This window comes from Thalassophryne amazonica, chromosome 7 (assembly GCF_902500255.1).
Source record: "Thalassophryne amazonica chromosome 7, fThaAma1.1, whole genome shotgun sequence".
NCBI lineage: Eukaryota > Metazoa > Chordata > Actinopteri > Batrachoidiformes > Batrachoididae > Thalassophryne > Thalassophryne amazonica.
The window spans coordinates 79,387,331-79,413,825 of NC_047109.1; the positions used below are offsets into that span (position 1 = coordinate 79,387,331).

A 26,495-nucleotide genomic window follows, 5' to 3' on the forward strand; every position below is an offset into this window, starting at 1 on the left:
AATTATCTGGTTGATTCAGCCTGTCGATTGGCGCTTGGAGAGCGGCGCGCTCTCAGCAGCTGTGGGCGGTCTTTAAACCGGCTGGAGCACTCCTTAATCTGTGTAATCCCCATAAAATCGTCCCTGAAAGCCAACAGAATTTTCCAAATAGTGCCCACCTGGAGGTCTCTCATAGTTTCTGGAAAAATTGATGCAGCAAAGCTCCAAATCTTTCAGACATTTATTCACAATAAAAATCCGATGAGAGGGGTGGACCACTGCTCACACAAAGCCTGCTCAGAGGCGAATGACGCGACCGACAGGCGTGAAAAAACTCACGCATGCGCACAAAGGTTCAAGCTTGGCTGATGCAATCACACATGATTCAAATCCATATGGTTTTTGAAAAAAATAAAAAGGTCCAATACTTTTCTGACAGACCTCGTATTATATTATTATACTATACATATTTTAAGTTTGATTATTGAGTTTTCAGACAGGAGAGGATACCAATGAGGCATATGGCAACATCATCAACTACCTCAGCCGCGTCAGACATGCAGGTAAACCTACCAGAAATCTGTGAAATCCCATCTGGTCCTTAACAACAGCATCAGCTGATAATGATCACCTGGAGTCCTTTAAAGGATATTAAAGTTTGTAGCCAAAAACACGCTATAGCCTTCGTGTCTATAGTATACAAAGTAGAATAGTATAGTTATAGTGTAGCATAGTTACCACAGCATTCTTTCAACCACAAACACACTGGCTTAGCAGATTTAATTAAGGTGCTAAATCCATTACAGGTCAACAAAAGGCAAAATATTTTTTCTGTGGTAGCTATTTTGGGAGGTGAAAAAAGTCAACACTGAGTATAAAATACATAGATTTCCATATCTACTAAGAATGTCAATGTAATTGTATTTCTTAACACGGTGAAACAGATTTTTTTCTCCACACAGTTTTAAAATTCACTGAATTCCTATGAAGTTGTCCATAAAGGGGTTTTTCATACATTTATGTGCTTTTATTGCAACTACAGAGATTCATGTTAAATGTATGACAAAAAGAGCTGTCATCAGATTTGATGTGTATTTTTGGGTTATTTGGTGGCTGTGGTTTTGTGTACACTGATCTTTCTTTCTTCTTCACACATTCTGCCAGACCAGAGAGTGTTCATCCCGGCCTTTGACGTCCAGACTTTGCTTCCTAACGATCTGGAACACTACTACCGCTATAACGGCTCTCTCACCACTCCTCCCTGCTACCAGAGCGTCATGTGGACAGTGTTCCACAAGAGGGTTCAAATCTCACATGCACAAGTGAGGCTGAAACACAAACTATCCAAACATCACCAAACATTCAGCCATTGGGAAAAAAACTATACCTTATCTGTCACCTTTGTGTCTCCTGATTCTGTTTTTTTTTTCTCTCTGAGGTTCAGCTCCATCCAGAAGTGGGTGTCTTCTTCTGCAAGCCTCCCATCCTGTACACCAGAGGTCTCAAACTGGTTCCAGAAAGGGCCAAGAGGGTGCAGGGTTTCTGTGCAACCACCAACTCCACCAGGTGATTTCACTGATTAACTGATTCCACCTGCTCAAAGTGATGTTAATCAGTGAAATCACCTGGTGGTGTGGGTGGTTGCACAGAAAGCCTGCACCCTCTTGGCCCTTTCTGGAACCGATTTGAGACCTCTGCTGTACACCAACATGGACTCCAAAAACATTTCTACATATTTGTATTGTCAACTGTGTCAGTAGCATGGGCCAAACAGAGGGTCACTCCTTTGAGTCTGGTCTGCTTGAGGTTTTTTCCTCAAATCACAGGGAGCTTTTCCTTACCACTGTCGCCTGTGTGCTTGGTAAAGTTAGACCTTACTTGTGTGAAGTGCCTGAGGCAGCTTTGTTGTGATTTGGCACTATGCAAATGAAATAAATAAATTAAAAATGTATTAATTAAAATAGGCTCCAGTCACTTCTGGCCCTTAAACAGAATAAGCAGGTCCAGAAAATGAATGAATAAAATCTGACTTGTAAGAAATCTTCATTTGGCATTATAATGATTGGTTTGAAACAACAGTATTTTTTTCTAACATGATCAAACCCTCCAGCTGATGTCACTGATCTGATTAACCAAAGATAGAAACTGAATGAGCTGCACAACCACAGCACTCCAATACAAAAAAAAAGCTTTATTTAATAAGACAACGTTTCGGGCAACCTGCCCTTCATCAGAGGTAGAGGTGGGCGGATCGATCCTAATATCGATAATATCGATACCAATGCTGGTATTGATAGTGAACGATCCTCGTGTAAAAAGATCGATACTCAAGCTTTCTTTCTCTCCCGCACGCACTGACTGCTGCCCACGCAGAGTCATCAAAGTCTACTCTCTGTCTGTAAGAGCAGCGCTGCGCTGTCACACAATATGGAGCAGTGCATCCTTGTATTGTGGTTTGTCAGCCCTCTACCTCAATAGATTTTGTTTTAAGTTGTGTTGAGTGAGTTTTTTTAAACAAAAATGTTGACTGTGATAATAAAGTATTTTTGTCATGTACAATGTTTGGCGAAATTCTATCCTAGGTCTTTGGATCCTTTGGATCTATGAAGCTTAAATACGAAAAAGTATCGGTATTGGTATCGATATCGGCGATACTGGGCATGTATTTACTTGGTATCGGATCAATACCAAAATTCCCGGTATCGCCCACCTCTAGTCAGAGGGGCAGGTTGCCCAGTCTGGGAAAATATCCGACTGGTAACCAGCCAATCAGAGTGTGTGTAGCGTTGCAGCCATATAATAAATTTTATTCAGCTGATATACTTACTGAAACTTTTTACAAATTGTGGAAAAGTATAAGATTTTATTCAGCTTAGGTACTTACTGAAACATTGTACAAATAGTGGGAAATTTGTTGGTGTTAGCAAAAAGCGGAGTTTAGCTAATGTCTCCTCAGTGTTGTCAAGTTAAACTCAGTCGCAAGGAACACTGACAGCATGCGTTTCACAGTAAAAGTATTTGCTGGGATGCTGACATTGAACATTTTATTGTGAAATGGTGGGTGCAACATGAACTATCTGATTTTGTTTAACTTTACTACCAGTAACATTAGCGAGCCACGCCATCTTGGAAGTACGAATGTTACAATGTTAAATCAAAATAAAGGTTTCAAAATAAAGGTTTTGAAAATTCATTTCCAAAATTTTCATAATAAAGGATGCTGTGTGTAAGCCATATCCGAAAGCTGAGGCCAATCTGACAAATAGAGGGATATACGAGCCACATACTCACACTCACAGACACACAGACGCTTATTGCTTTACAGATAGATAAGTAAAAAATCTAAAATGCACACAAAAGCCTTATTTCTTCTAAATTGTCTTCACGGATGCCATCTGTGTTAGTGAGCACTTCACCTTTGCACAGATAAATCCTACAGCAGTATCAGGTGTGGGGTATTAAGATGCTGACTAAACAGCATGATTATTGCACAGATTCCTGCACCTTCGCCTAATAAAGACCTTTTTCAAAGTCAGCTGCACATTTATTGTAGTCCATAAGAGGCACATTTGTGCAATCTTTATGTCACCCCTGGCAGGTGGACGGATTATCTCGCCAAACATGAAGTCCTCACAAACACAGATTTTCACAAATCTGAACAAAACTCAAGGAACATAAACCTTTTGTGTGAAAACAAGAAAGCTTACATTTTTTTTTTAATTTCAACTGATGAAAAATGGGAGCAAAAACAAGTGTTGCATTTATATTTTTGTTGAGTATGTTGAGTATATTTTACACAAGAGCTGTTAGTCCCAATGAGGAAATGACACGTTGATGCGCCTCCTCCTTTTTCTATTGTAATTGTTCTTACAATCCTTTTCTTCTTCTTTCTGCACTGCAGCTGTTGAAACTGGAGACGATACTTTACTCCAGTAAAGCAGAAGATCCAGACAGAATGCTGCTGCAGGACAACTACCGTGCAACACATTCGCTCAACCACAGGGTTATCTTGACTTCATTCAGCCCAGGTTAGATGACGAGCACATGAAGGAAGAGACTGCCATTATCTGAGAAAAATGCACCCTCACGCTTCTAAACCGACTCTCCAGATGTTTGAAGATGAAACACTTTGGGCCCTACCCGGTGCAGTGCAAAGTGTCTTTGCTCCTTTCAAACACAAGCCAATCACACGACATTTCATAATGGCCTTACGAAATGTACGAGGTCTATTAGAAAAGTATCGGACCTTTTTATTTTTTTCAAAAACCATATGGATTTGAATCATGTGTGATTGCATCAGCCAAGCTTGAACCTTCGTGCGCATGCGTGAGTTTTTTCACGCCTGTCGGTTGCGCCATTCGCCTGTGAGTAGGCTTTGTGTGAGCACTGGTCCACCCCCTCGTCGTTTTTTTTATTGCGAATAAATGTCTGAACGATTTGGAGCTTTGCTGCATCAATTTTTTTCCTGAAACTGTGAGAGACCTCCAGGTGGACACCGTTCGGAAAATGAATATGGCTTTCAGGGATGATTTTATGGGGATCAATCAATCAATCAATCAATTTTTTTTTATATAGCGCCAAATCACAACAAACAGTTGCCCCAAGGCGCTTTATATTGTAAGGCAAGGCCATACAATAATTATGTAAAACCCCAACGGTCAAAACGACCCCCTGTGAGCAAGCACTTGGCTACAGTGGGAAGGAAAAACTCCCTTTTAACAGGAAGAAACCTCCAGCAGAACCAGGCTCAGGGAGGAGCAGTTGTTGTGTGGGCCGCCAGAAGAGGAGGTACTGCTGGCCCACCACCAGAGGGCGCCCTGCCTGAAGTGCGGGCTTCAGGCACGAGAGGGCGCAGTCGCCTCACAGGAGCAGCCAGGGTGACAGCTGTCACGCATCACCTGCAACAGCTGTTACCCATCATCTGATCAGCAGGGGAATATCAGCAGGACGACGCCTCCACCTCTTTGCCGAGATATCGTTCTACCTGGAAGGTAACGTGCTCAGCTGACTGGTTAACAGTGATCTTTTGTGACTTTTGGGAGTTGTTTAGCTGACTCCTTTTCCAACGAGTGGTGGAGGTAGTTTTCCTGCCGTGCGGATTCCTGGGTGCAGACGCACCCACATTTAATTGTTCTTTTGTTCCTCGCCAGCAGTACCAGGTCCGACACGCGAAGGCAGTGGCCACCTGGGAGTTCGGGACTTGGCGGCTCCAGTATTCCCGGGGTCTGGTGGCGGAGGAAATCGTGTGGTTCCGGTTCTGCTTTGGACAGACGTCTCCTATCTTCGAGCCTGCCCACACGACACCTTTTGTGATTTGGCTTTGTCTATTGTTGTAATCTGATTGTATTTGTTGTGCCCATTCACAACAGTAAAGTGTTGTTATTTGACCTCATCCATTGTCCGTTCATTTGCGCCCCCTGTTGTGGGTCCGTGTACCTACACTTTCCCAACAGGATATCTCGGCCAACGTCATGGACCCCGAGGGGCATCGACCGGCCGTTGAACGGCCAATGGAAGAGCAGGGCGCACAGGCGTCTGCAGGAGGAATGATCGGTGAGTTGCAGCGAATCCTCACCGCTTTTACGGCTCGGCTGGATCTGATGACCGAGCAGAACGTCCTCCTTAACCGCAGGGTGGAGGCTCTCGCCGCGCAGGTGGAAGCGCGCCCTCAGGGCGCTGCTGCGGCTGTCCCTCCTGTCGATCCTGTGCGCAATAGTGACGTTCCACAGGTCGTTCAACGACCCCTCCCACCTTCCCCTGAAGCATACATAAGCCCTCCAGAACTGTACGGGGGTTGTGTGGAGACATGCGCGGACTTTCTTATGCAGTGTTCGCTTGTCTTCGCACAACCCCCGTACAGTTCTGGAGGGCTTATGTATGCTTCAGGGGAAGGTGGGAGGGGTCGTTGAACGACCTGTGGAACGTCACTATTGCACACAGGATCGACAGGAGGGACAGCCGCAGCAGCGCCCTGAGGGCGCGCTTCCACCTGCGCGGCGAGAGCCTCCACCCTGCGGTTAAGGAGGACGTTCTGCGACTGATGCTAGTAAGATAGCTTATGTGATTAATCTGCTTCGCGGCAAGGCACGCGCTTGGGCTACAGCGCTCTGGGAGCAAAATTCACGGCTCCTTCTGACATATGATGGGTTTGTGAGGGAGTTCAGAACAGTGTTCGATCACCCAAATAGAGGAGAGACCGCTTCAGCCGTGCTGCTGTCAATGAGACAGGGGCGCCGGAGCGCAGCTGCTTATGCAGTCGACTTCCGCATCGCGGCTGCGAGGTCCGGCTGGAATAGCACTGCCCTCCGCGCCGCCTTCGTAAACGGACTATCGTTGGTCCTGAAGGAGCACCTGGTGGCTAAGGACGAACCGCGGGATTTGGACGGGCTTATTGATCTCGTTATACGATTAGACAATTGGTTAGAGGAACGCCGTCGGGAGCGAGGCAAAGGACGTGACCGGATACACGCCGCCCCTCTCCCTTCCGGGTTCGAAAAGGGGCCGCCCTCCCCACGCTCCACAGCCGCAGCGCTTTGTGGGGCAACAGCTCCCCCTGTTGACGTTGTTAGGGAAACGCACAGGGCCAAAATGGGGAGGCTGATCCGTGGAGAGTGTTTTCTCTGCAGCTCAACAGAGCACACACAGAGAGACTGCCCCAAATGGCCAAGACGTCAACACTCGCCCTTAGAGACTGGGCTAAGGGGGGGTCAAGACATTCAAGTGAGACACACACAAATTGCCACACGACTCCCAGTCACAATCCTGAGCGGGGATTTAACCCTTCAAGCCCGAGCACTGGTGGACACGGGGTCAGAAGGGAATCTGCTAGACAGCGGATGGCCAAAGGAGGTAGGGCTCCCTCTGGTGGCGCTTCCTTCGCCATTGCAGGTGCGGGCACTAGATGGCACCCTCCTCCCTTTACTCACACACAAGACACAACCAGTAACTCTGGTGGTGTCTGGAAACCACCGGGAGGAGATTGAGTTTTTTGTAACTCCTTCTACCTCCCGCGTGATTTTGGGCATCCCATGGATGTTAAAGCACAATCCCCGGATCGATTGGCCGTCTGGGGTGGTGGTTCAGTGGAGCGAAACCTGCCATCGGGTGTGTTTAGGATCCTCGGTTCCTCCCGGTTCCCAGGCTAAGGAGGAGGTCAAAGTCCCTCCCAATCTGACGGCAGTGCCGGTTGAGTACCACGATCTTGCTGACGTCTTCAGCAAGGATCTGGCACTCACCCTTCCCCCGCACCGTCCGTACGATTGTGCCATTGATTTGGTTCCAGGCGCTGAGTTCCCGTCCAGCAGGCTGTACAACCTCTCACGACCTGAGCGCGAATCAATGGAGACCTACATCCGGGACTCATTAGCTGCCGGGCTGATCCGGAACTCCACCTCCCCGATGGGGGCAGGTTTCTTTTTTCTGGGCAAGAAAGATGGCGGACTTCGTCCATGTATTGATTACAGGGGGCTGAATGAGATTACGGTTCGCAACCGATACCCGTTGCCATTATTAGATTCCGTGTTCACCCCCCTGCATGGAGCCAAAATCTTTACTAAGCTGGATCTTAGAAATGCGTATCACCTGGTTCGGATCCGGAAGGGAGACGAATGGAAGACGGCATTCAACACCCCATTAGGTCACTTTGAGTACCTGGTCATGCCGTTCGGCCTCACAAACGCCCCCGCGACATTCCAAGCATTAGTTAATGATGTCTTGCGGGATTTCCTGCACCGATTCGTCTTCGTATATCTAGACGATATACTCATCTTTTCTCCGGATCCTGAGACTCATGTCCGGCATGTGCGTCAGGTCCTGCAGCGGTTGTTGGAGAACCGGCTGTTTGTGAAGGGCGAGAAGTGTGAGTTTCACCGCACATCTTTGTCCTTCCTGGGGTTTATCATCTCCCCCAACTCCGTCGCTCCTGATCCGGCCAAGGTTGCGGCGGTGAGAGACTGGCCCCAACCCACTAGCCGTAGGAAGCTGCAACAGTTCCTCGGCTTTGCAAATTTCTACAGGAGGTTCATTAAAGGCTACAGTCAGGTAGTTAGCCCCCTGACAGCCCTGACCTCACCAAAAGTCCCCTTCACCTGGTCGGATCGTTGCGATGCCGCGTTCAAGGAGTTGAAACGGCGCTTCTCGTCTGCACCCGTTCTGGTGCAGCCCGATCCTAGTCGCCAGTTAGTGGTTGAAGTGGACGCCTCGGACCCAGGGATAGGAGCTGTGCTTTCCCAGAGCGGGAAGACCGATAAGGTCCTTCACCCGTGTGCCTATTTTTCCCGCAGGTTGACCCCGGCCGAACGGAACTATGACGTCGGCAATCGAGAACTCCTTGCGGTGAAAGAGGCTCTTGAAGAGTGGAGACATCTGTTGGAGGGAACGTCCGTGCCATTCACGGTTTTCACTGACCACCGGAACCTGGAGTATATCAGGACCGCCAAGCGGCTGAACCCCAGGCAAGCCCGCTGGTCACTGTTCTTCGGCCGTTTTGACTTCCGGATCACCTACCGTCCCGGGACCAAAAAGCAGAGATCGGATGCCTTGTCCCGGGTACATGAAGATGAAGTCAAAGCGGAGTTGTCGGATCCACCGGAACCCATCATCCCGGAGTCCACTATCGTGGCCACCCTCACCTGGGACGTAGAGAGAACCGTCCGGGAGGCCCTGGCACGAAGCCCGGACCACGGAACTGGACCGAAGAACAAACTATACGTCCCACCAGAAGCTAGGGCTGCAGTCCTGGACTTCTGTCACGGCTCCAAGCTCTCCTGTCATCCAGGGGTGCGAAGAACCGTGGCAGTTGTCCGGCAGCGCTTCTGGTGGGCGTCCCTAGAGGCCGACGTCCGGGATTATATCCAGGTCTGCACCACCTGCGCCAGGGGCAAGGCTGACCATCGCAGGGCATCAGGACTACTCCAGCCGCTGCCTGTGCCTCATCGCCCCTGGTCCCACATCGGCCTGGATTTTGTCACGGGCCTCCCGCCGTCCCAGGGTAACACTACCATCCTCACGATAGTGGACCGATTCTCCAAGGCGGCCCACTTTGTGGCCCTCCCGAAGCTCCCAACAGCCCAGGAGACAGCGGACCTCCTGGTCCACCACGTCGTCCGGCTGCATGGGATTCCAACAGACATCGTCTCTGATCGCGGTCCCCAGTTCTCCTCGCAAGTCTGGAGGAGCTTCTGCCAGGAACTGGGGGCCACGGTGAGTCTCTCGTCCGGGTACCACCCTCAGACCAACGGGCAAGCAGAACGGGTAAACCAGGAGGTGGAACAGGCTTTGCACTGCGTGACTGCCGCGCACCCGGCGGCCTGGAGTACCCATTTGGCCTGGATCAAGTATGCTCATAACAGCCAGGTGTCTTCAGCCACCGGCCTCTCCCCTTTTGAGGTATGTCTGGGGTATCAGCCCCCATTGTTTCCGGTGGTTGAGGGAGAGGTCGGTGTGCCCTCGGTCCAGGCCCACCTACGGAAGTGCCGTCGGGTGTGGCGTGCCACCCGTTCTGCTTTGCTAAAGGCCCGGACGAGGGCAAAAGCCCATGCAGACCGTCGGCGGGCCCCGGCCCCTGCGTATCAGCCAGGGCAGGAGGTGTGGTTATCCACAAAGGACATTCCCCTCAAGGTGGACTCCCCCAAGCTACAGGACCATTACATCGGCCCATTTAAGATCCTTAAGGTCATCAGTCCAGCCGCGGTGAGGCTTCAGCTTCCGGCCTCACTGCGGATCCATCCTGTGTTTCATGTGTCCCGAATAAAACCACATCACACCTCACCCCTCTGTACTCCGGGTCCGGCACCGCCTCCTGCCCGGATCATCGATGGCGAGCCGGCTTGGACTGTACGCCGGCTTTTGGATGTCCGTAGGATGGGCCGGGGCTTCCAGTATTTGGTGGACTGGGAGGGGTACGGCCCCGAAGAACGCTCCTGGGTGAAGAGGAGCTTCATCCTGGACCCGGCCCTCCTGGCCGATTTCTACCGCCGCCACCCGGACAAGCCTGGTCGGGCGCCAGGAGGCGCCCGTTGAGGGGGGGGTCCTGTTGTGTGGGCCGCCAGAAGAGGAGGTACTGCTGGCCCACCACCAGAGGGCGCCCTGCCTGAAGTGCGGGCTTCAGGCACGAGAGGGCGCAGTCGCCTCACAGGAGCAGCCAGGGTGACAGCTGTCACGCATCACCTGCAACAGCTGTTACCCATCATCTGATCAGCAGGGGAATATCAGCAGGACGACGCCTCCACCTCTTTGCCGAGATATCGTTCTACCTGGAAGGTAACGTGCTCAGCTGACTGGTTAACAGTGATCTTTTGTGACTTTTGGGAGTTGTTTAGCTGACTCCTTTTCCAACGAGTGGTGGAGGTAGTTTTCCTGCCGTGCGGATTCCTGGGTGCAGACGCACCCACATTTAATTGTTCTTTTGTTCCTCGCCAGCAGTACCAGGTCCGACACGCGAAGGCAGTGGCCACCTGGGAGTTCGGGACTTGGCGGCTCCAGTATTCCCGGGGTCTGGTGGCGGAGGAAATCGTGTGGTTCCGGTTCTGCTTTGGACAGACGTCTCCTATCTTCGAGCCTGCCCACACGACACCTTTTGTGATTTGGCTTTGTCTATTGTTGTAATCTGATTGTATTTGTTGTGCCCATTCACAGCAGTAAAGTGTTGTTATTTGACCTCATCCATTGTCCGTTCATTTGCGCCCCCTGTTGTGGGTCCGTGTACCTACACTTTCCCAACAGCAGTCTTCTGCTGGGACTGGTTGGGGATTACACAGATTGAGTGTTCCAGACGGTTTAAAGACCGCCCACAACTGCTGAGAGCGCGCCGCGCTCCAAGCGCCGATCGACAGGCTCAAACCCCGCTGAAACAACCAGATCATTTCCAACGTGAAGGCTTTGTTGATCCGGGACGTCGTCTGACTTTCACAAAAAGGCAGAAGGAGTGGACATCAGCACTTTTTCAGCACATTCCACTGTTACAGGAGTTTTTTTCATGGAAAGAAAAGTGGAGGGACGCGCCACGAAGCCGTTCATGACGCGGCACAAAACCACCTCCATGTTGGTCTCACACGACGGCTTTCAGGCGGATTTCAGATGGCTGTCGGTTGCTTTTCAGCCGTGTGATTATCCGAGAAATTGAGCATGAGCTGGACATGCCCCAACATGTCCTGTGAGGCTTCATCACGGCGTTGCTTAGCACCATGCGGCTCCACCGCAACACGCGGAACTCCTCCGCACGTCTGTCTCAATGTGCCGAAAAAGTGCTGATGTCCACGTCTTTTCACAATTCCTGTGCTAGTCAGACGACATACCTGATCAAGACAGCGTCCAGTTTAGAAAAGAACGGCACATTCCACTGTTACAGGAGTTTTTGTCATGGAAAGAGGAGCGGAGTTCCTCGCGTCAAAGCTCCAAATCTTTCATTTATTCGCAATAAAAAAATGACGAGAGGGGTGGACCACTGCTCACACAAAGCCTGCTCACAGGTGAATGACACAACCGACAGGCATGAAAAAACTCACGCATGCGCACGAAGGTTCAAGCTTGGCTGATGCAATCACACGTGATTCAAATCCATGTGGTTTTTGAAAAAAATAAAAAGGTTGGATACTTTTCTAACAGACCTCGTAAATTAATCTTTTGGTTCGTGATACCATCCTGAAAAGTGGCACATTTTCCGTGATGGGAGCATGAATTAATTTAGTGACGGTATCACGGAATGCAGGATAGGGTTTGAAATAGTAACATAATAAAAAAAAAGATCAGTTACGAAAATGTGACTCATTTCGTGACAAGAGCACGAAAAAATGCGAGAGACTGGACTGTTTGAACAATACAATTGTCATTTTCATACACAATACCCAAGTTGTGTAACTTAAAATGTACGTCTGCTCATTTGTGCACCCATCGGCATGTCTACCTCAAAATGATGGGTGGTCACGTACAGTGTTGGTGCACTGCTGTGCTGAGACAGCAGAAAGTATTTGCACCATAGAACATCAAAAACATGTTCTAATTTGAGTTTTCTGCATGATATTCAGATATGTTACATACAGTCAAAACTCATGTATGCTGTGTTTGCAACATGCAGGGAGCATGTTAACATGCAAACTATGAAAACTGTGAAAACATTTTTTTTAAAAGTACATCAAAGTATAAAATTATGGGAAAAATACAAAGGTTCCTATCGAATGCAGATGCTCAAAGCACTTTCCAATGATGCCTCACATTCAGATATACGCACAGAAATTTGTAGATTAAGGAGCTTGCTGATGGAGAAATTAATCGGATCCTCTAGTTACAAACACACTAGTCTCACCTGTTTCCTTGCCAGAAAAGCTCTCACTTCTTCACCGTCTCCACCAATGTGCAAGTTTCAAGAGCAAAAGACTTTTAAAGGGGGTGACAAGTGACCCTCTGAATGGTTTACTTATGTTACGCCCAAAACACACCCATGATTAATTAAGTGACTGAATGCAACCGCTTTTCACACTGCACCTCACTTTGCACTCAGATTACACACCGTCTAAATACGGAAGTAGAGTTGGGCATGCCCCAAATGCTCTTGCACTATGTGATTTAAACTGTGCGCTACACTTTGTCAAGATAGGGCCCTTTACATAAAATATAAGAATAACATGCACACTCTAAAACAAAATGTCTTGCGATTTCCGAGCCTAAATTCACATTGCCAGTATTTGAAGCTGTAAAATGTCACAGCCAATGAAAAACAGTGTTGCATTTGTTTCAGTGGCATGGGTGCAATGCCACCGTGCTTGCTCAGAATCCAAGATAGTGGGGTGGGCACAGTGAGCAATGATAGGAACTAGCACACAGCAAATTAAAAGTGGAATGGGGAGAGAAATGTGACTTTATTAAGGATTATAGTTACTTTATCAGAGAGAGAGATGGAAAAAGGGAAATGGGTCTGTCAAAATGGGAGTAGTGTTTGCAAACTGATTAGAAAACACTGACTCCTTTGTCTCACAGGAGCGTAACTAAGAAAAGCTGAGAGGAAAACAAACAGAGGAATGAAAGAGGGAGGCAGAGTTGTAGAGAAAGACAAAGGAGAAAGAATTTGAGCCTCATTGTACTGAGTGAGTGAGCTGGAAGAGCTGTGATATCAGCAGGGTTTGTCAAAAGCAGAAAGCCTGACCGATCATCATCAGCCGGCTGAACAGAAGGTCGTGATCACAGAAAGCAACAAATCTTTCTATGTGACATCATGTAAATAAAGCAGAATGTGGTTTCACTCATGTTTTGCTCTTTTTTCTCTGTTGCAGAATCAGGGAAGAAGCTCACTTCTGGTAAGATTTGGGTTTGTTTGTGTGCTTAAAAAAATCCCCAAAACATCGGTACAGATGATGACATCACAACCTTTGCAGAGTGACATTCACTAAATATCTCGTCTCACCACTACGAGCCCTCCTAACTTGGGTTGAGTTTTGACTCCAAATGATGATGTCATACTTCTGTGACTGGTTAATAGACAGACAGGCAGGTCAGGTCAGATCTGGGAGCTTGTGCTGGTGTCTCACATCCTCCCATCCACAATACTGCAGAACTGCCTTGGGACCTGGATGGCAACCACCCAGGCAGACAGCTGGACCATCTTGATCTCTCGAAAATAACCACCTGTCTGCAGCAGCCAGGTGGGTGTCCCCTTGGCCTTCTCCAGCCACTGGCGTCATCTACATTACAGCAGGACCATGCCCAAAATGTCGTAGTTGATATTCCCTCACAATGCAAGAGATGTTCCTTATCTACAGTAATCAGTAATCACTCATTTGACACAAAGTTATTTCAGCTGTATCCAAGGATCTTCCAAAGAGACCAAGTACCAAAGACATCCAGTTGTCATCTTAGGTCAGTGGTTAACATCTGAATATCACAACTATATATTAAAACATGAAACACCAGGACCCAAAAGACTTTGACCTTCATTTTCCTGTAAAGATATCTGCATCTCCAAGCTATTCACCACATGACTCGATAAGCTCTTCCAAGGTGTCTCTCAATATCAAAGGCAGAGGACTCTAATACATGGATGTCACTGTCTAGATAAGTGAACGTCTCCACAAGTTCAGCTCTTCCACCGCACGCAGATACGTCTGCTGACTGAGTCCAGGAAGTCACTGAAAGCCTGGATTTTAGTTTTGATCCAGAGCAGTCATGAACCCAGACACTTCTGTTCCCCTCTCAGCTTCTCACACGCTACAATCAGGGAATCTGTTGGTTCCTCAAAGATCACAGCATCAACTGAGAACTCATTATGGACACGCTGTGAACCTGAGCAAAGTCAAGGTCACCTTCACTGTCTGTGCTGCCACATGCAGAGGACACACACAGAGGATCAAAATGCAGCCTGGTGTGTCAAACTGTTTCACAGTCTGATGGAGCGAGCTCAGAGGCCTCGGTGCCTCTTGCCAAATGGCAGGAGGCTGCAGAGGGTGTGTTAGGAGTGGGTGTGGTCGCTTGTAATCCTGGTGGTTTAACGTGCTGAGCGGGTGTGAAAAATATCAAGGAGAGGACTGACTGAGGCGCCAGGGATCTCACTCCTCTCCCTAATGCACTGTAAAACCCAGTGAGTTAGTTGAACTCAAACCATTTGAGGAAACCGATTGCCTTCAACCATTTGAGTTTACCAACTTAAATTAAATAATTTTCAAAACTTTATTTGTTAAAGTTTTAGTACCTTAACAATTTATAGTTAATCAAACTTACATAAATCTAGTTTATGTTTTTCAATTAAAAAGTGACATAAATTTCTGCGTAAAAAATTTGCATTGTATTTTGGATTAAATTTTTGGATGCATTCTTTGATTTACTTATTGACAGTAATCTGCTTATATATATATATATATATATATATATATATATATATATATATATATATTTATATATATATATATATATATATATATATATATATATATATATATATATATATGATGCTTTGACATGTAGGAATACACAAGGATGGGCCCATTAACTTTCCAGGATTAGAAGAGCGTGTTCTGCCATCTGCACCATTACACCGAAGCACTGTGTGTTCCCATAAATGTGCAAAACACTATTTTCCATTTGTTTGATTTCAACATATATACAATCTGCTCTCTGCTCCAGTTAAAGAGAGAGAGAGAGAGAGAGAGAGAGAGAGAGAGAGAGAGAGAGAGAGAGTTCAGAGTGATGAACACTGGACTCAAACCCACAACCTAAGGTATTAGTGGGGAGTGGCGCTCTAACGAGGCTACAAGTGGAGGCTAAAACTCTGTGTGTGTGTGTGTGTGTGTGTGTGTGTGTGTGTGTGTGTGTGTGTGTGTGTGTGTGTGTGTGTGTGTCACTAAAAGTTGATTTTTATTTTTTGTTTTTGGTGGACTGAGATTTCCACACTGCAACTTAATTTTTCTACAAATTACAGGAAAATGCCTTAAAGAAACTATGTTTTTTTTAATATATGAGAAGTGGGTCACATATTCTACTGTATGCATTTATAATTATTTCCAAATGTTCCATATTTAACATTTGTTAATTATGTTTTAAAAGTTACAGGAATATTGAATATGACTAAAGTGTTCACACTATACGTTATCTTTTACAAAAGCTGTCTGGGACTTTAAATTTCCTGAAAATTGCATTTCCATATAAACAAAGGCAGTCCATTAGAAATTCTTGATTATATACTCAACAAAAATATAAACGCAACACTTTTGGTTTTGCTCCCATTTTGTATGAGATGAACTCAAAGACCTAAAACTTTCTCCACATACACAATATCACCATTTCCCTCAAATATTGTTCACAAACCAGTCTAAATCTGTGATAGTGAGCACATCTCCTTTGCTGAGATAATCCATCCCACCTCACAGGTGTGCCATATCAAGATGCTGATTAGACTCCATGATTAGTGCACAGGTGTGCCTTAGACTGCCCACAATAAAAGGCCACTCTGAAAGGTGCAGTTTTATCACACAGCACAATGCCACAGATGTCGCAAGATTTGAGGGAGCGTGCAGTTGGCATGCTGACAGCAGGAATGTCAACCAGAGCTGTTGCTCGTGTATTGAATGTTCATTTCTCTACCATAAGCCGTCTCCAAAGGCGTTTCAGAGAATTTGGCAGTACATCCAACCAGCCTCACAACCGCAGACCACGTGTAACCACACCAGCCCAGGACCTCCACATCCAGCATGTTCACCTCCAAGATCGTCTGAGACCAGCCACTCGGACAGCTGCTGAAACAATCGGTTTGCATAACCAAAGAATTTCTGCACAAACTGTCAGAAACCGTCTCAGGGAAGCTCATCTGCATGCTCGTCGTCCTCATCGGGGTCTCGACCTGACTCCAGTTCGTCGTCGCAACTTCGCACAGCCATTGAAGAGGAGTGGACCAACATTCCACAGGCCACAATTGACAACTTGATCAACTCTATGCGAAGGAGATGTGTTGCACTGCATGAGGCAAATGGTGGTCACACCAGATACTGACTGGTATCCCCCCCCAATAAAACAAAACTGCACCTTTCAGAGTGGCCTTTTATTGTGGACAGTCTAAAGCACACCTGTGCACTAATCATGGTGTCTAATCAGCATCTTGGCATGGCACACCTGTGAGGTGGGATGGATTATCTCAGCAAAAGAGAAGTGCTCACTATCACAGATTTAGACTGGTTTGTGAACAATATTTGAGGGAAATGGTGATATTGTGTATGTGGAAAAAGTTTTGGATCTTTGAGTTCATCTCATACAAAATGGGAGCAAAACCAAAAGTGTTGCATTTATATTTTTGTTGAGTGTACATAGTATTTAAATGTGTCACATAACTCTGTTTGCTGAGTGTGTGACACAAAAATGTATAATTTAATAAAAACAAACAAACTGTGCATTTGTTTCTTCACCAAGTTGCAGAAGCATACAACAATGAAACTTTTAATGTCCAGAATTTAATTAATTATTTGTTTATTTGTAAAGAACAAAATTTTGCTGCTGTCAGATATGTGTACACAAAACTTGGAAACAAATTATATATATATATATATATATATATATATATATATATATATATATATATATATATATATATATATATACTCGTATATATATTATTTGTTTCCTACACTATCATCATGTCTGGACTTCCTCTAATGTCTTCCTCTAATGTCTACATCTTAACTGTCCTGATGTCAGGACTAAGGGTCATCTCCCATTGCTAATTTTTGACCCCAGTTCCATCTGGAGCCAATTTTTTTTTTTAAAATAGTAGCCAAAATTCAATTTGTATGACCTACTACTTCTGGGTATGAGGGTAAACTGCCTAAAGTTGAAGAGTACAACATGGGTTAAAGAGCTTTTCATGGGTTTAATGTTGCCGAGGAGGATCAGAAGGTTTCTGCTCATATAAACAAAACAAAAAATGGTAGGTCCCCAAGAAGTGCACGTAGTGCCCGTCTGCACCCATTAAATCAGACTATTCAGATTTTGTGGATCAGCATGTAGCCCAACTTCACAAATTTTTAAACGTATAAACTTTTCTCAGATTGCTCACAATGTTCTTCAACACTGGTTTTTAATCATAAGATTACACTCGATTTCAGGCCTGATTGAGTATCCTTGTTTTATTTTGAGGGGAGTTTTTTTTTTTTGCATCAAAAATGTACACAATCAGGTATCAAAAATCGGCAACGGAAGACCACCAAAATACACCTATAATTTATAGGAATTTCTCCCAAACTGATCATTTGGGAGCTAATTTTCATTGTTTTATTTTTTATTTTTCATGAGTGTGACCTCTGGTTTAAAGACTTTCATGCCTGTCTGTGTTTCATCTGCAGGAGAAGTCACTGCCATAGTGATCGGAGTGATGTGTGGCTGTGTTGGTCTGGCAGTAATAGTTCGCTTCATTATTAAGATGATACGGTGAGATGTTACAATGTGCTGTGCAACACATTTCCCATTTTGTGTCTAAAACCCTGCTCCCACCGAATAATGAAGGATGAATAATGAGCCACGTACCATGTTTTTTTTATTATTTAACAATCATGGGAGAATAGTGGCTCTTAGAGGCTCTTAGAGGCAGAACATTCTGCTAACAAGATTCATCTCTGAGCGTGGTGCTAATTTCAAGAAGTTCAAAATTTAGCAACAACAGCATGAGGCAGTTTGAGTACGAGGTACTAGGAGGACAAATGCGGATTTTAGAGGCATGTTTGTAGTGAGGTTTGTAGTGACGAGGCTGTAGCGGATTAATCATTTTCTGTCAGTTTGGATGTTGCAAGCACCTCTAATCGCTTCTGGAATCACAGAGGATTGTTTCATCTGGACCCTTTTTTTCCTCTCTTTCTCTTTCTCTCTTGTGCACTGAGGTGGAGAAGGTATTTAGAACAGCCTAAAAGGTAATTATTTGTAATGTTTATATTGTAATAGCTTGGTAAAACAGTTGCATGTTCATTCCTTCTTTATAAGTAGCTGTAAAAGTATGTTTATAATAGATTTAACATTTTGTTATAATGGACCAGATGAGGTGCACTCTGTGCGTGCTGAGGCAATGACTTGCACTCAAGATGAGCATTTACGCAGAACGCGAGCACGCAAAAGAGTGATTTTGCGGACAATAACAGATGAACACAAAGTTAAAAGTTGGATCACGGTGTCAAAATGATTGTGTGTTTAAAGCTGCAGATGAAATAAAGCCAGTCAGAGCAAGCGCAGAGGAGACTGTCTAGGAACTCACGGTTCGGTTCTAGCTGGTCTATGGATGTGTTTTATTTATTTATTTATTTATTTTTGGTAAGTGATCCACACAGATACGGGTGTATATAATTAAAGCAGCCACCTCGTGATGTCTTTTTTTATGGTCACAGAGAGCTGGGTGAACACGCACAACTACTGCATTTAATGACTCTGGAACACAGGTGAACAGCAGCCTGACGCAGGGAAGTGCACACAGGCTGGACTGTGCAGGAGCGTCTTTTTTTGGACTGCATTTAAAAAAATGTGACAACATCTTGAATGGATGCTGTAAATTGAAAACCCACACTGTAAAAGGGACAAAGTGTGGGATAGCTGGAGGTTTGAACCAAACACATGCCTAAACGTGCACAAATGTCACATTACATGGCGCTACATGGATCATATGTGGCTTGACGTGGATCATACGTGGCAACATGAGCTATTCGAGGCTGAATGGAGCTCAAATGACAGGTCAGTCGTGGCTCCTTAGAGGCTGATACCTGGCACATGTGAGGTACTAGAGGCATATAGAGGCTTCTTCATAACGGAAATGTGATAGACGTGGAACATTATTTGAATAATCATTGACAAATCCATACGTGGCTCATTATTCATGGCTTTATTATTCGGTGGAACCGAGGCTTAAGTTGAGTGTCTGCAGCAGCTGTTAGCTACCATTCTGCTGCAAGTCCAGTTAAACTGGGAAAATTGTGAGCAGATCCAGTTTCATATTCCCTTCTGTTTTTTTGGCAGATTTTTTACAGTCCTCCGCAGTGAAACGGTCGTGGCAAACAGGTGTCAGATCACGTTACTGACAATACTACTATCACACTTGTGACTTTTCGTCTTGTGACTTGCAGACACTCCTAAGCGCAGATCCTGGAGCAGTACCATGATAATACTGCAAACAAAGTGGGCTTATAACATATTTATACTTTTCAAGTAACATTATATTATTTAGCAGTTCCAGTCCACAGTATTCCACCCTGAAATTCAAATTACAGTGTGTGAGCCCTCAGTTATGTTTGTGCACAGTCATGATTTTATTGGAGAGAGAATACAAAAAAAAAAAAGATTCTAAGATCAGCGCTGGGGACAACCTGAGCTTCTGACCTGTGCTTCAGTAACAAGGCTGCTTTATCACATTTTATCATTCTTTTCTCTCTTTAATACCATTGAAAGGACTAATTAAATTTATTTCTGGTTGTTGCAATCAAGTCTTCTCAGCAATTCCTCCCAAGTGCTTTTATCAGAGTTCCTAAAAGTCTTTAGGTCACAGCTCCATTATTCCATCAGACCATGATGATCTCACATTGGACAGGACTGTGCCTGAAGGACAAAAATATAAGAGGTCCTTTTAAAACAATAATATTGGACACGTTGTTGTGTACAACACGTTTCTAAGAATAACAGAGGCGCTTCATGGAACTAACATTAATGTTCCCTTTGGTCCCTTAAAATGACTTTTGGGAATCACTTGATTTGCTAATATAAATCAATCTTGTGCATTTAAAAAAAAAAAATTGCTCATCTGAGGACAGAGCATAAGTGAGGTTTTTTTTTATTTTAAATCTCATGATTTCTTTCTGTTTCTTTGTCATGTGATTCTGTCTTTTGATTTTGTGACAGCTCTACTTCTAGCTGGGACGTCCTACCCAATATCCGACCTGCTCCTATGCTAAGGTCACAGTTCAAATTATGACCTTTCACCCTTAACTTCGACCTTTCAATCCAAGACTCTTTGTCACATCTGGCCATCAGCCATCCATTCTTAGGGCCCGGTCCCACTGGCGTTTAGGAGGATTTGTGTATGGATTGCGCACAAAATTGGCTCATATTCGCTTAACATCCGCAGTATGCGTGAAACATGCTTGTATGAGTCGACCGACACCCGCACACGTCTGCAATTATCCGCAGAGGCACGTTTCTCCGTTACAAGGATTTTTGAGCTGCACAAAATTTTGGCTGTGGATGACATCCGCCTTACATACTCCATACATACTCAATACATACACAATACATACTCAATCTATGCGCTGTATATTCACCGTCATCTGCTGATATCCGCAACTGACAGGGATTTGCGGCTTGGCAGCGGACTGGGACAGTGTGTAAAACGGATATTTTGCGTGTCCATCATGTCCACATCACAAACTAAAATAAGTTGTAGTGACTGCATACAGATTGGCCACAAATAAAGCGTTTTTATTACGTCTGCTTAGCATCTGATTTGCGGTGAATGCAAATCAGATGCGCTGTGTTCACAGCTGGATGCCGTTCTTTGTTCTACCGGCTGCCACGCACTCTGCGCTGGATGCTGCAGATGGGCCTTTCGCACGCACGTGCACGTGCTCGCGAACGGCTCCAGCTGCAGAAAGCATTTTGAGCCGTCTAAAAAGGTAATTATTTGACTTGTTTACATTGTCAAGGCTTGATAAAACAGTTGCATGTTTTTTCCTTCTTGTCTGCAGCTGTTACAGTATTTATTCTTGTTTATAACAGATTTAACTTCTTGTTATAATTGTTCAGACGAGCTGTGCTCTGATGTGATCTACTGACGTCACCACTCGCCCTGTTCACTGCTTCTTTACTCCAATCAACTTGTCCAAGTCCAGCAATTGCTCCAGACCCTGTTGTGTTGGCAGGGGCGTAGCACCAAATTCTGGGCCCTAGGTACTAGCCATATTGAAGACCCCCCCCCGTTATGTTCTTTTTTATTAACACAAACACCAAATTTCTAATGCGTAGTCAAACCAGATCTAAATCATGTATACCTTAGAGCACACCTGGGAGTCACAACCCTTTTTAAAGTTGGGGGAGCAATATTCAGTTGGGGGGTCTGGGGGACCAAATTGCACCATTTTCTAGAAAAATCAAATATTGTTCACAAACCAGTCTAAATCTGTGATAGTGAGCACTTCTCCTTTGCTGAGATAATCCATCCCACCTCACAGGTGTGCCATATCAAGATGCTGATTAGACACCATGATTAGTGCACAGGTGTGCCTTAGACTGCCCACAATAAAAGGCCACTCTGAAAGGTGCAGTTTTGTCACACAGCACAATGCCACAGATGTCACAAGATTTGAGGGAGCGTGCAATTGGCATGCTGACAGCAGGAATGTCAACCAGAGCTGTTGCTCATGTATTGAATGTTCATTTCTCTACATCCAACCAGCCTCACAACCGCAGACCACATGTAACCACACCAGCCCAGGACCTCCACATCCAGCATGTTCACCTCCAAGATCGTCTGAGACCAGTCACTCGGACAGCTGCTGAAACAATTGGTTTGCATAACCAAAGAATTTCTGCACAAACTGTCAGAAACCATCTCAGGGAAGCTCATCTGCATGCTCGTCATCCTCATCGGGGTCTCGACCTGACTCCAGTTCGTCGTCGTAACCGACTTGAGTGGGCAAATGCTCACATTCGCTGGCGTTTGGCACGTTGGAGAGGTGTTCTCTTCACGGATGAATCCTGGTTCACACTGTCCAGGGCAGATGGCAGACAGCGTGTGTGGCGTCGTGTGGGTGAGTAGTTTTCTGATGCCAATGTTGTGGATCGAGTGGCCCATGGTGGCGGTGGGGTTATGGTATGGGCAGGCATCTGTTATGGACGAAGAACACAGGTGCATTTTATTGATGGCATTTTGAATGCACAGAGATACCGTGACGAGATCCTGAGGCCCATTGTTGTGCCATACATTCAAGAACATCACCTCATGTTGCAGCAGGATAATGCACGGCCCCATGTTGCAAGGATCTGTACACAATTCTTGGAAGCTGAAAATGTCCCAGTTCTTGCATGGACGGCATACTCACCGGACATATCACCCATTGAGCATGTTTGGGATGCTCTGGACCGGCGTATACGACAGCGTGTACCAGTTCCTGCCAATATCCAGCAACTTCGCACAGCCATTGAAGAGGAGTGGACCAACATTCCACAGGCCACAATTGACAACCTGATCAACTCTATGCGAAGGAGATATGTTGCACTGCATGAGGCAAATGGTGGTCACACCAGATACTGACTGGTATCCCCCCCCAATAAAACAAAACTGCACCTTTCAGAGTGGCCTTTTATTGTGGACAGTCTAAGGCACACCTGTGCACTAATCATGGTGTCTAATCAGCATCTTGATATGGCACAACTGTGAGGTGGGATGGATTATCTCAGCAAAGGAGAAGTGCTCACTATCACAGATTTAGACTGGTTTGTGAACAATATTTGAGGGAAATGGTGATATTGTGTATGTGGAAAAAGTTTTAGATCTTTGAGTTCATCTCATACAAAATGGGAGCAAAACCAAAAGTGTTGCGTTTATATTTTTGTTGAATGTATATTCCTTTACAACATGAATTGTATGGACATTAATAACATGCAACACAAAAATGTATTTAATGCCAGTTATTTGTGGCATTAAATGGCCCCAGGCTCCATGCTCTGGGCCCTGGGTACATAGTACCCTTTACCACCCAGTCCGACGCCCCTGGGTGTTGGTGTGAATAGTGATGCCGATGGCCCGAGTGCACTTCATTTATGACCACAATGCAGATGCCGTGCATGCGCAACACATGCGCGATGCATCATAATACACCCGTAATACTGCCATGATAATCGCAATGCGTCTAATCCGTTTCCTCACTACATGCGTTATACAACCGTGATTGTTCATCATATATTCGCTATTATTATTAATATATCCATAATTCATACTGGGACATTTCTCATTTTTGGCCATTTTTGTTGCAGACGAAAACGAACGCCCGTACTTTGTGTACTCAGTTCATGCAAAATTAATCTTCTCCCCAGTGGGACAGGGCCCTTAGTGACATAACAGTCATGTTAGTCATTAACACCTCGTTTAGAGAATGTCTGGTTATATCACTTATCTACTTATATGGCAGACAACTAATTGTTCTGCACGGTGTGTGAAGGTGGACAAACTCTGAACATTTTGCATTCTCAAAACTGACAGTAAAAGTCTAGCCCACTCTGTAAGGTCTTCTCAGGTGTCTCCCAACCTCAAAGTCAAAGGAACCAGCAACATCAATGTCACAGTGCAGATCAGTCAGTCTTTCTACAAATTTGACACATCCACTGCAGGCAGATGCACTTCTGATGGCCAAATCCAGGAAGTCAGTGAAGGTCTGGATCTTAGTCATGATAGGTTCGGATCTTAGACTCGATCCAGGTCATTCGCAAAACCAGACAACCTGATTCCTCACTTCTCAAGTGCTGCAATTAAGGCATCCACTGATTACACAAAGATCACAGTATCATCAGGTGAAGTAAAAACCAGTAAACCTTAATCCAAATCCAGTTCTGAATGTTCCACCTTCACAAACTACGTGGAAAATAATTATTGGTATGGTAGCTAGGTGGCAAAGAGATAACTAGCTAGACTAGCTAATTTGACTCATTAATACACTTATTTCCACATTACCTCACAGGGGCGCCGAAAAGGGGAGAATAAGGAGAAGGATTCTAGGGGCCCAGATTGACAGGGGCCCAGAGAGGCCCCTAATACAATTATAATACTGACAAAATAATATGACACTCAGTAATAAATGTACAATCACACATATATTTTATTTACAAAGTACTGGTAACACTAACTTTATTGTTTTGGAAATATGAACGCAAAATAGCTCAGTCCACCTCCTCCGTCAGACAGCTGCTGGGTGTAACTTTTCACAGACAGCGACTGGACGATGTGGCAGGCAAAAAAAGAAAAGAATCAAAAGCTCAGATAGGAGAAAGAAGTGACAGTATGTCACCAAGTTCTTTCAAAGGCAAGGTGAGTCTGTTACTGGGCCATCTGATGGAAAGTTCTTGAACATTAGCATGTTGTATGTTCCTAAATTTGTCCATAGTTTATAAGCTAGCTCACTTTTCTCTCGATATTACCTCATATTTCTGGAGAAAACTCTGGATTTATACATTTCACTATTGTTTTAGTTAACTAATCAATGCAGGCAAACGTTTAGCAAACTGCTCTGCTAAAAAAGATTACACATTTTTCCGAACAGACACATCAGGAGCAGCAAGTGTCTGTTAGTCCCCCCTTCCCCGTCTCAGTGAGCAGCTGTGTGTTGAATTAATCGATTATTATGGAGACAAAAAAATAAACAATAAAAAAATCTTTCTGACATAAAAAAGCCTATAATCTGTATTTATTTAAGAATGTTTTTAATGGTTTAAAAAAGCATCAGCGATCACTGAAATATAATGTTTGGTCAGTAGTTTGAGACTCTCATCCGCCTGCTTTGCAGTAGGAACAGAGAACATTTCTAGTGCGTGCAGACTGGGTGACTGCTCTCAGTCCAATCAGGAAAATGTTTAGATTTTCTGGAAATCAGAAGATTAAATAGCAACAACCATGTAGCCTCACATATGTATTTTTGTCAGTCTAGAGTATCAGTCTTGCAGCAAATAACTGAATCTAAATGAATTTCATTTAATTTTCAGTGCTTCCCTTATCAAGTAACTGTCAAATCATGTTTTTCTTTTCACAAATATGGGAATGATAGTTTAAAATATCATTAAAATGCATATTTTTCTGTAAAATGGTATCACAATCTTCCGCTATGGGGGTTGGGGGGAATGGTGGTGGTGGTAAGATGTCTTTTCATGGGGCCCAAAATCCCTGGCGGCGCCTCTGTTATCTCACTATGCTGTGTGATGGTTACACATTCACTAGTACTACATCACACATTCATGGTTAAAAAAGTTTGGTGGGTAAAGATGTTTAGTGTTTGTTGTATGTGACTCAAAGATCTTCATTTGCATCATGGTAAACTGTATAAACTCATACCACACATTACACGTTCAACTGGATAAGGAGTCGGATTAAAGACCACACTTTGGCGACCTCTGCCGGATAACTAAAGAAACTGCACTGACAACCACATATGGTTTGGGTTTTTTAGATCTCACTGTCTCTGACATTTCAGAACGAAGGAGTCAAAGGAAGCAAAAGAGAACAGACAAGACGTAGCTCTCAACTCAACCTGCGAAGGTGCATCGAAAGACGAGCCCTTGGCATCTCTTCAAACTGAACCCTAGCAGATGTCAGGGTGCAGTGTGGACCATTTCACGCCTTGTCCCTCGTAGACACCAATCCTTGTTTGCTGCTGGGGACTGAAAGCAAATGTGTTGTAACTCTGCGGTTAGAAATGACGACTGAAAAATCCATTTTTAACAAAGTGAGCGAAGGACGTAAAGTGGAAAAGGTCAGGACACCTGTTCCCCTGAACTCATCTGCCTTTGACTTTTTGTCCTCAGGTTCAGTGACATTGCCAGTTTGGACACTAGATGTACATTTGCACGAGAAGCACTTGGTGTACATGTGGAAGTTTTCTTTTTGCATGTTTACATATGTATTGACTTAAATATTCACAATGTGCAAATTTTGTTTAGTTTTGTTTTCCCACACTGGCTGCTACTTCAAACTGTTCATCCAACCTTGGAATCATAATGACATTGTTAAAGATTTGTGTTTAGCTGAAGTAACTGTAGAATTACAAAATTTGTTTGACACCAACTAACAATCACTTTCACGTTTGATTAATCTATTAATCATTTTACAATGAATAGTTTAGCTTTTAAAATGTCAGAAAGTAGTTTGACTAGAAAAACAAAGAAGTTGGCAAAACTCAGAATTTCAAGGTAGCTTACTGCCATAAATGTTTGAGTTTTGAACCCAATTCAATTTTTTAAGTTTTGGAAACATTTAACCAACTAATAGAGTTTGTTCAGATGACTTACTTTTGTTCTTCAGACAGATTTGAAAGATG

General features: G+C 44.8%; 1 protein-coding gene across 8 annotated transcripts in view; it reads left to right on the top strand.

Annotated features, from left to right (window-relative positions):
- Positions 1-25,938, top strand: part of ca14 (carbonic anhydrase XIV) — a 60,396-nt gene extending 34,458 nt beyond the window's left edge. The window contains exons 6-13 of one of the 8 annotated variants that reach the window (XR_004561858.1): positions 476-542; positions 1,144-1,301; positions 3,881-4,007; positions 13,245-13,268; positions 17,793-17,877; positions 19,444-19,485; positions 20,320-20,459; positions 23,520-23,783. Coding sequence is in view for 7 of the 8 variants with exons in the window: in XM_034174707.1 (XP_034030598.1) it covers positions 476-542; positions 1,144-1,301; positions 3,881-4,007; positions 13,245-13,268; positions 17,793-17,877; positions 19,444-19,485; positions 20,320-20,373; positions 25,653-25,764 (669 nt within the window). In the remaining variant the exon portion in view is untranslated. Of the gene's footprint in view, positions 1-475; positions 543-1,143; positions 1,302-3,880; positions 4,008-13,244; positions 13,269-17,792; positions 17,878-19,443; positions 19,486-20,319; positions 20,460-23,519; positions 23,784-25,652 lie in introns of those variants that run through there. The other 7 variants (XM_034174707.1, XM_034174714.1, XM_034174708.1 and 4 more) reach the window with 7 other exon arrangements.
- The last annotated feature ends 557 nt before the right edge of the window (positions 25,939-26,495 follow it).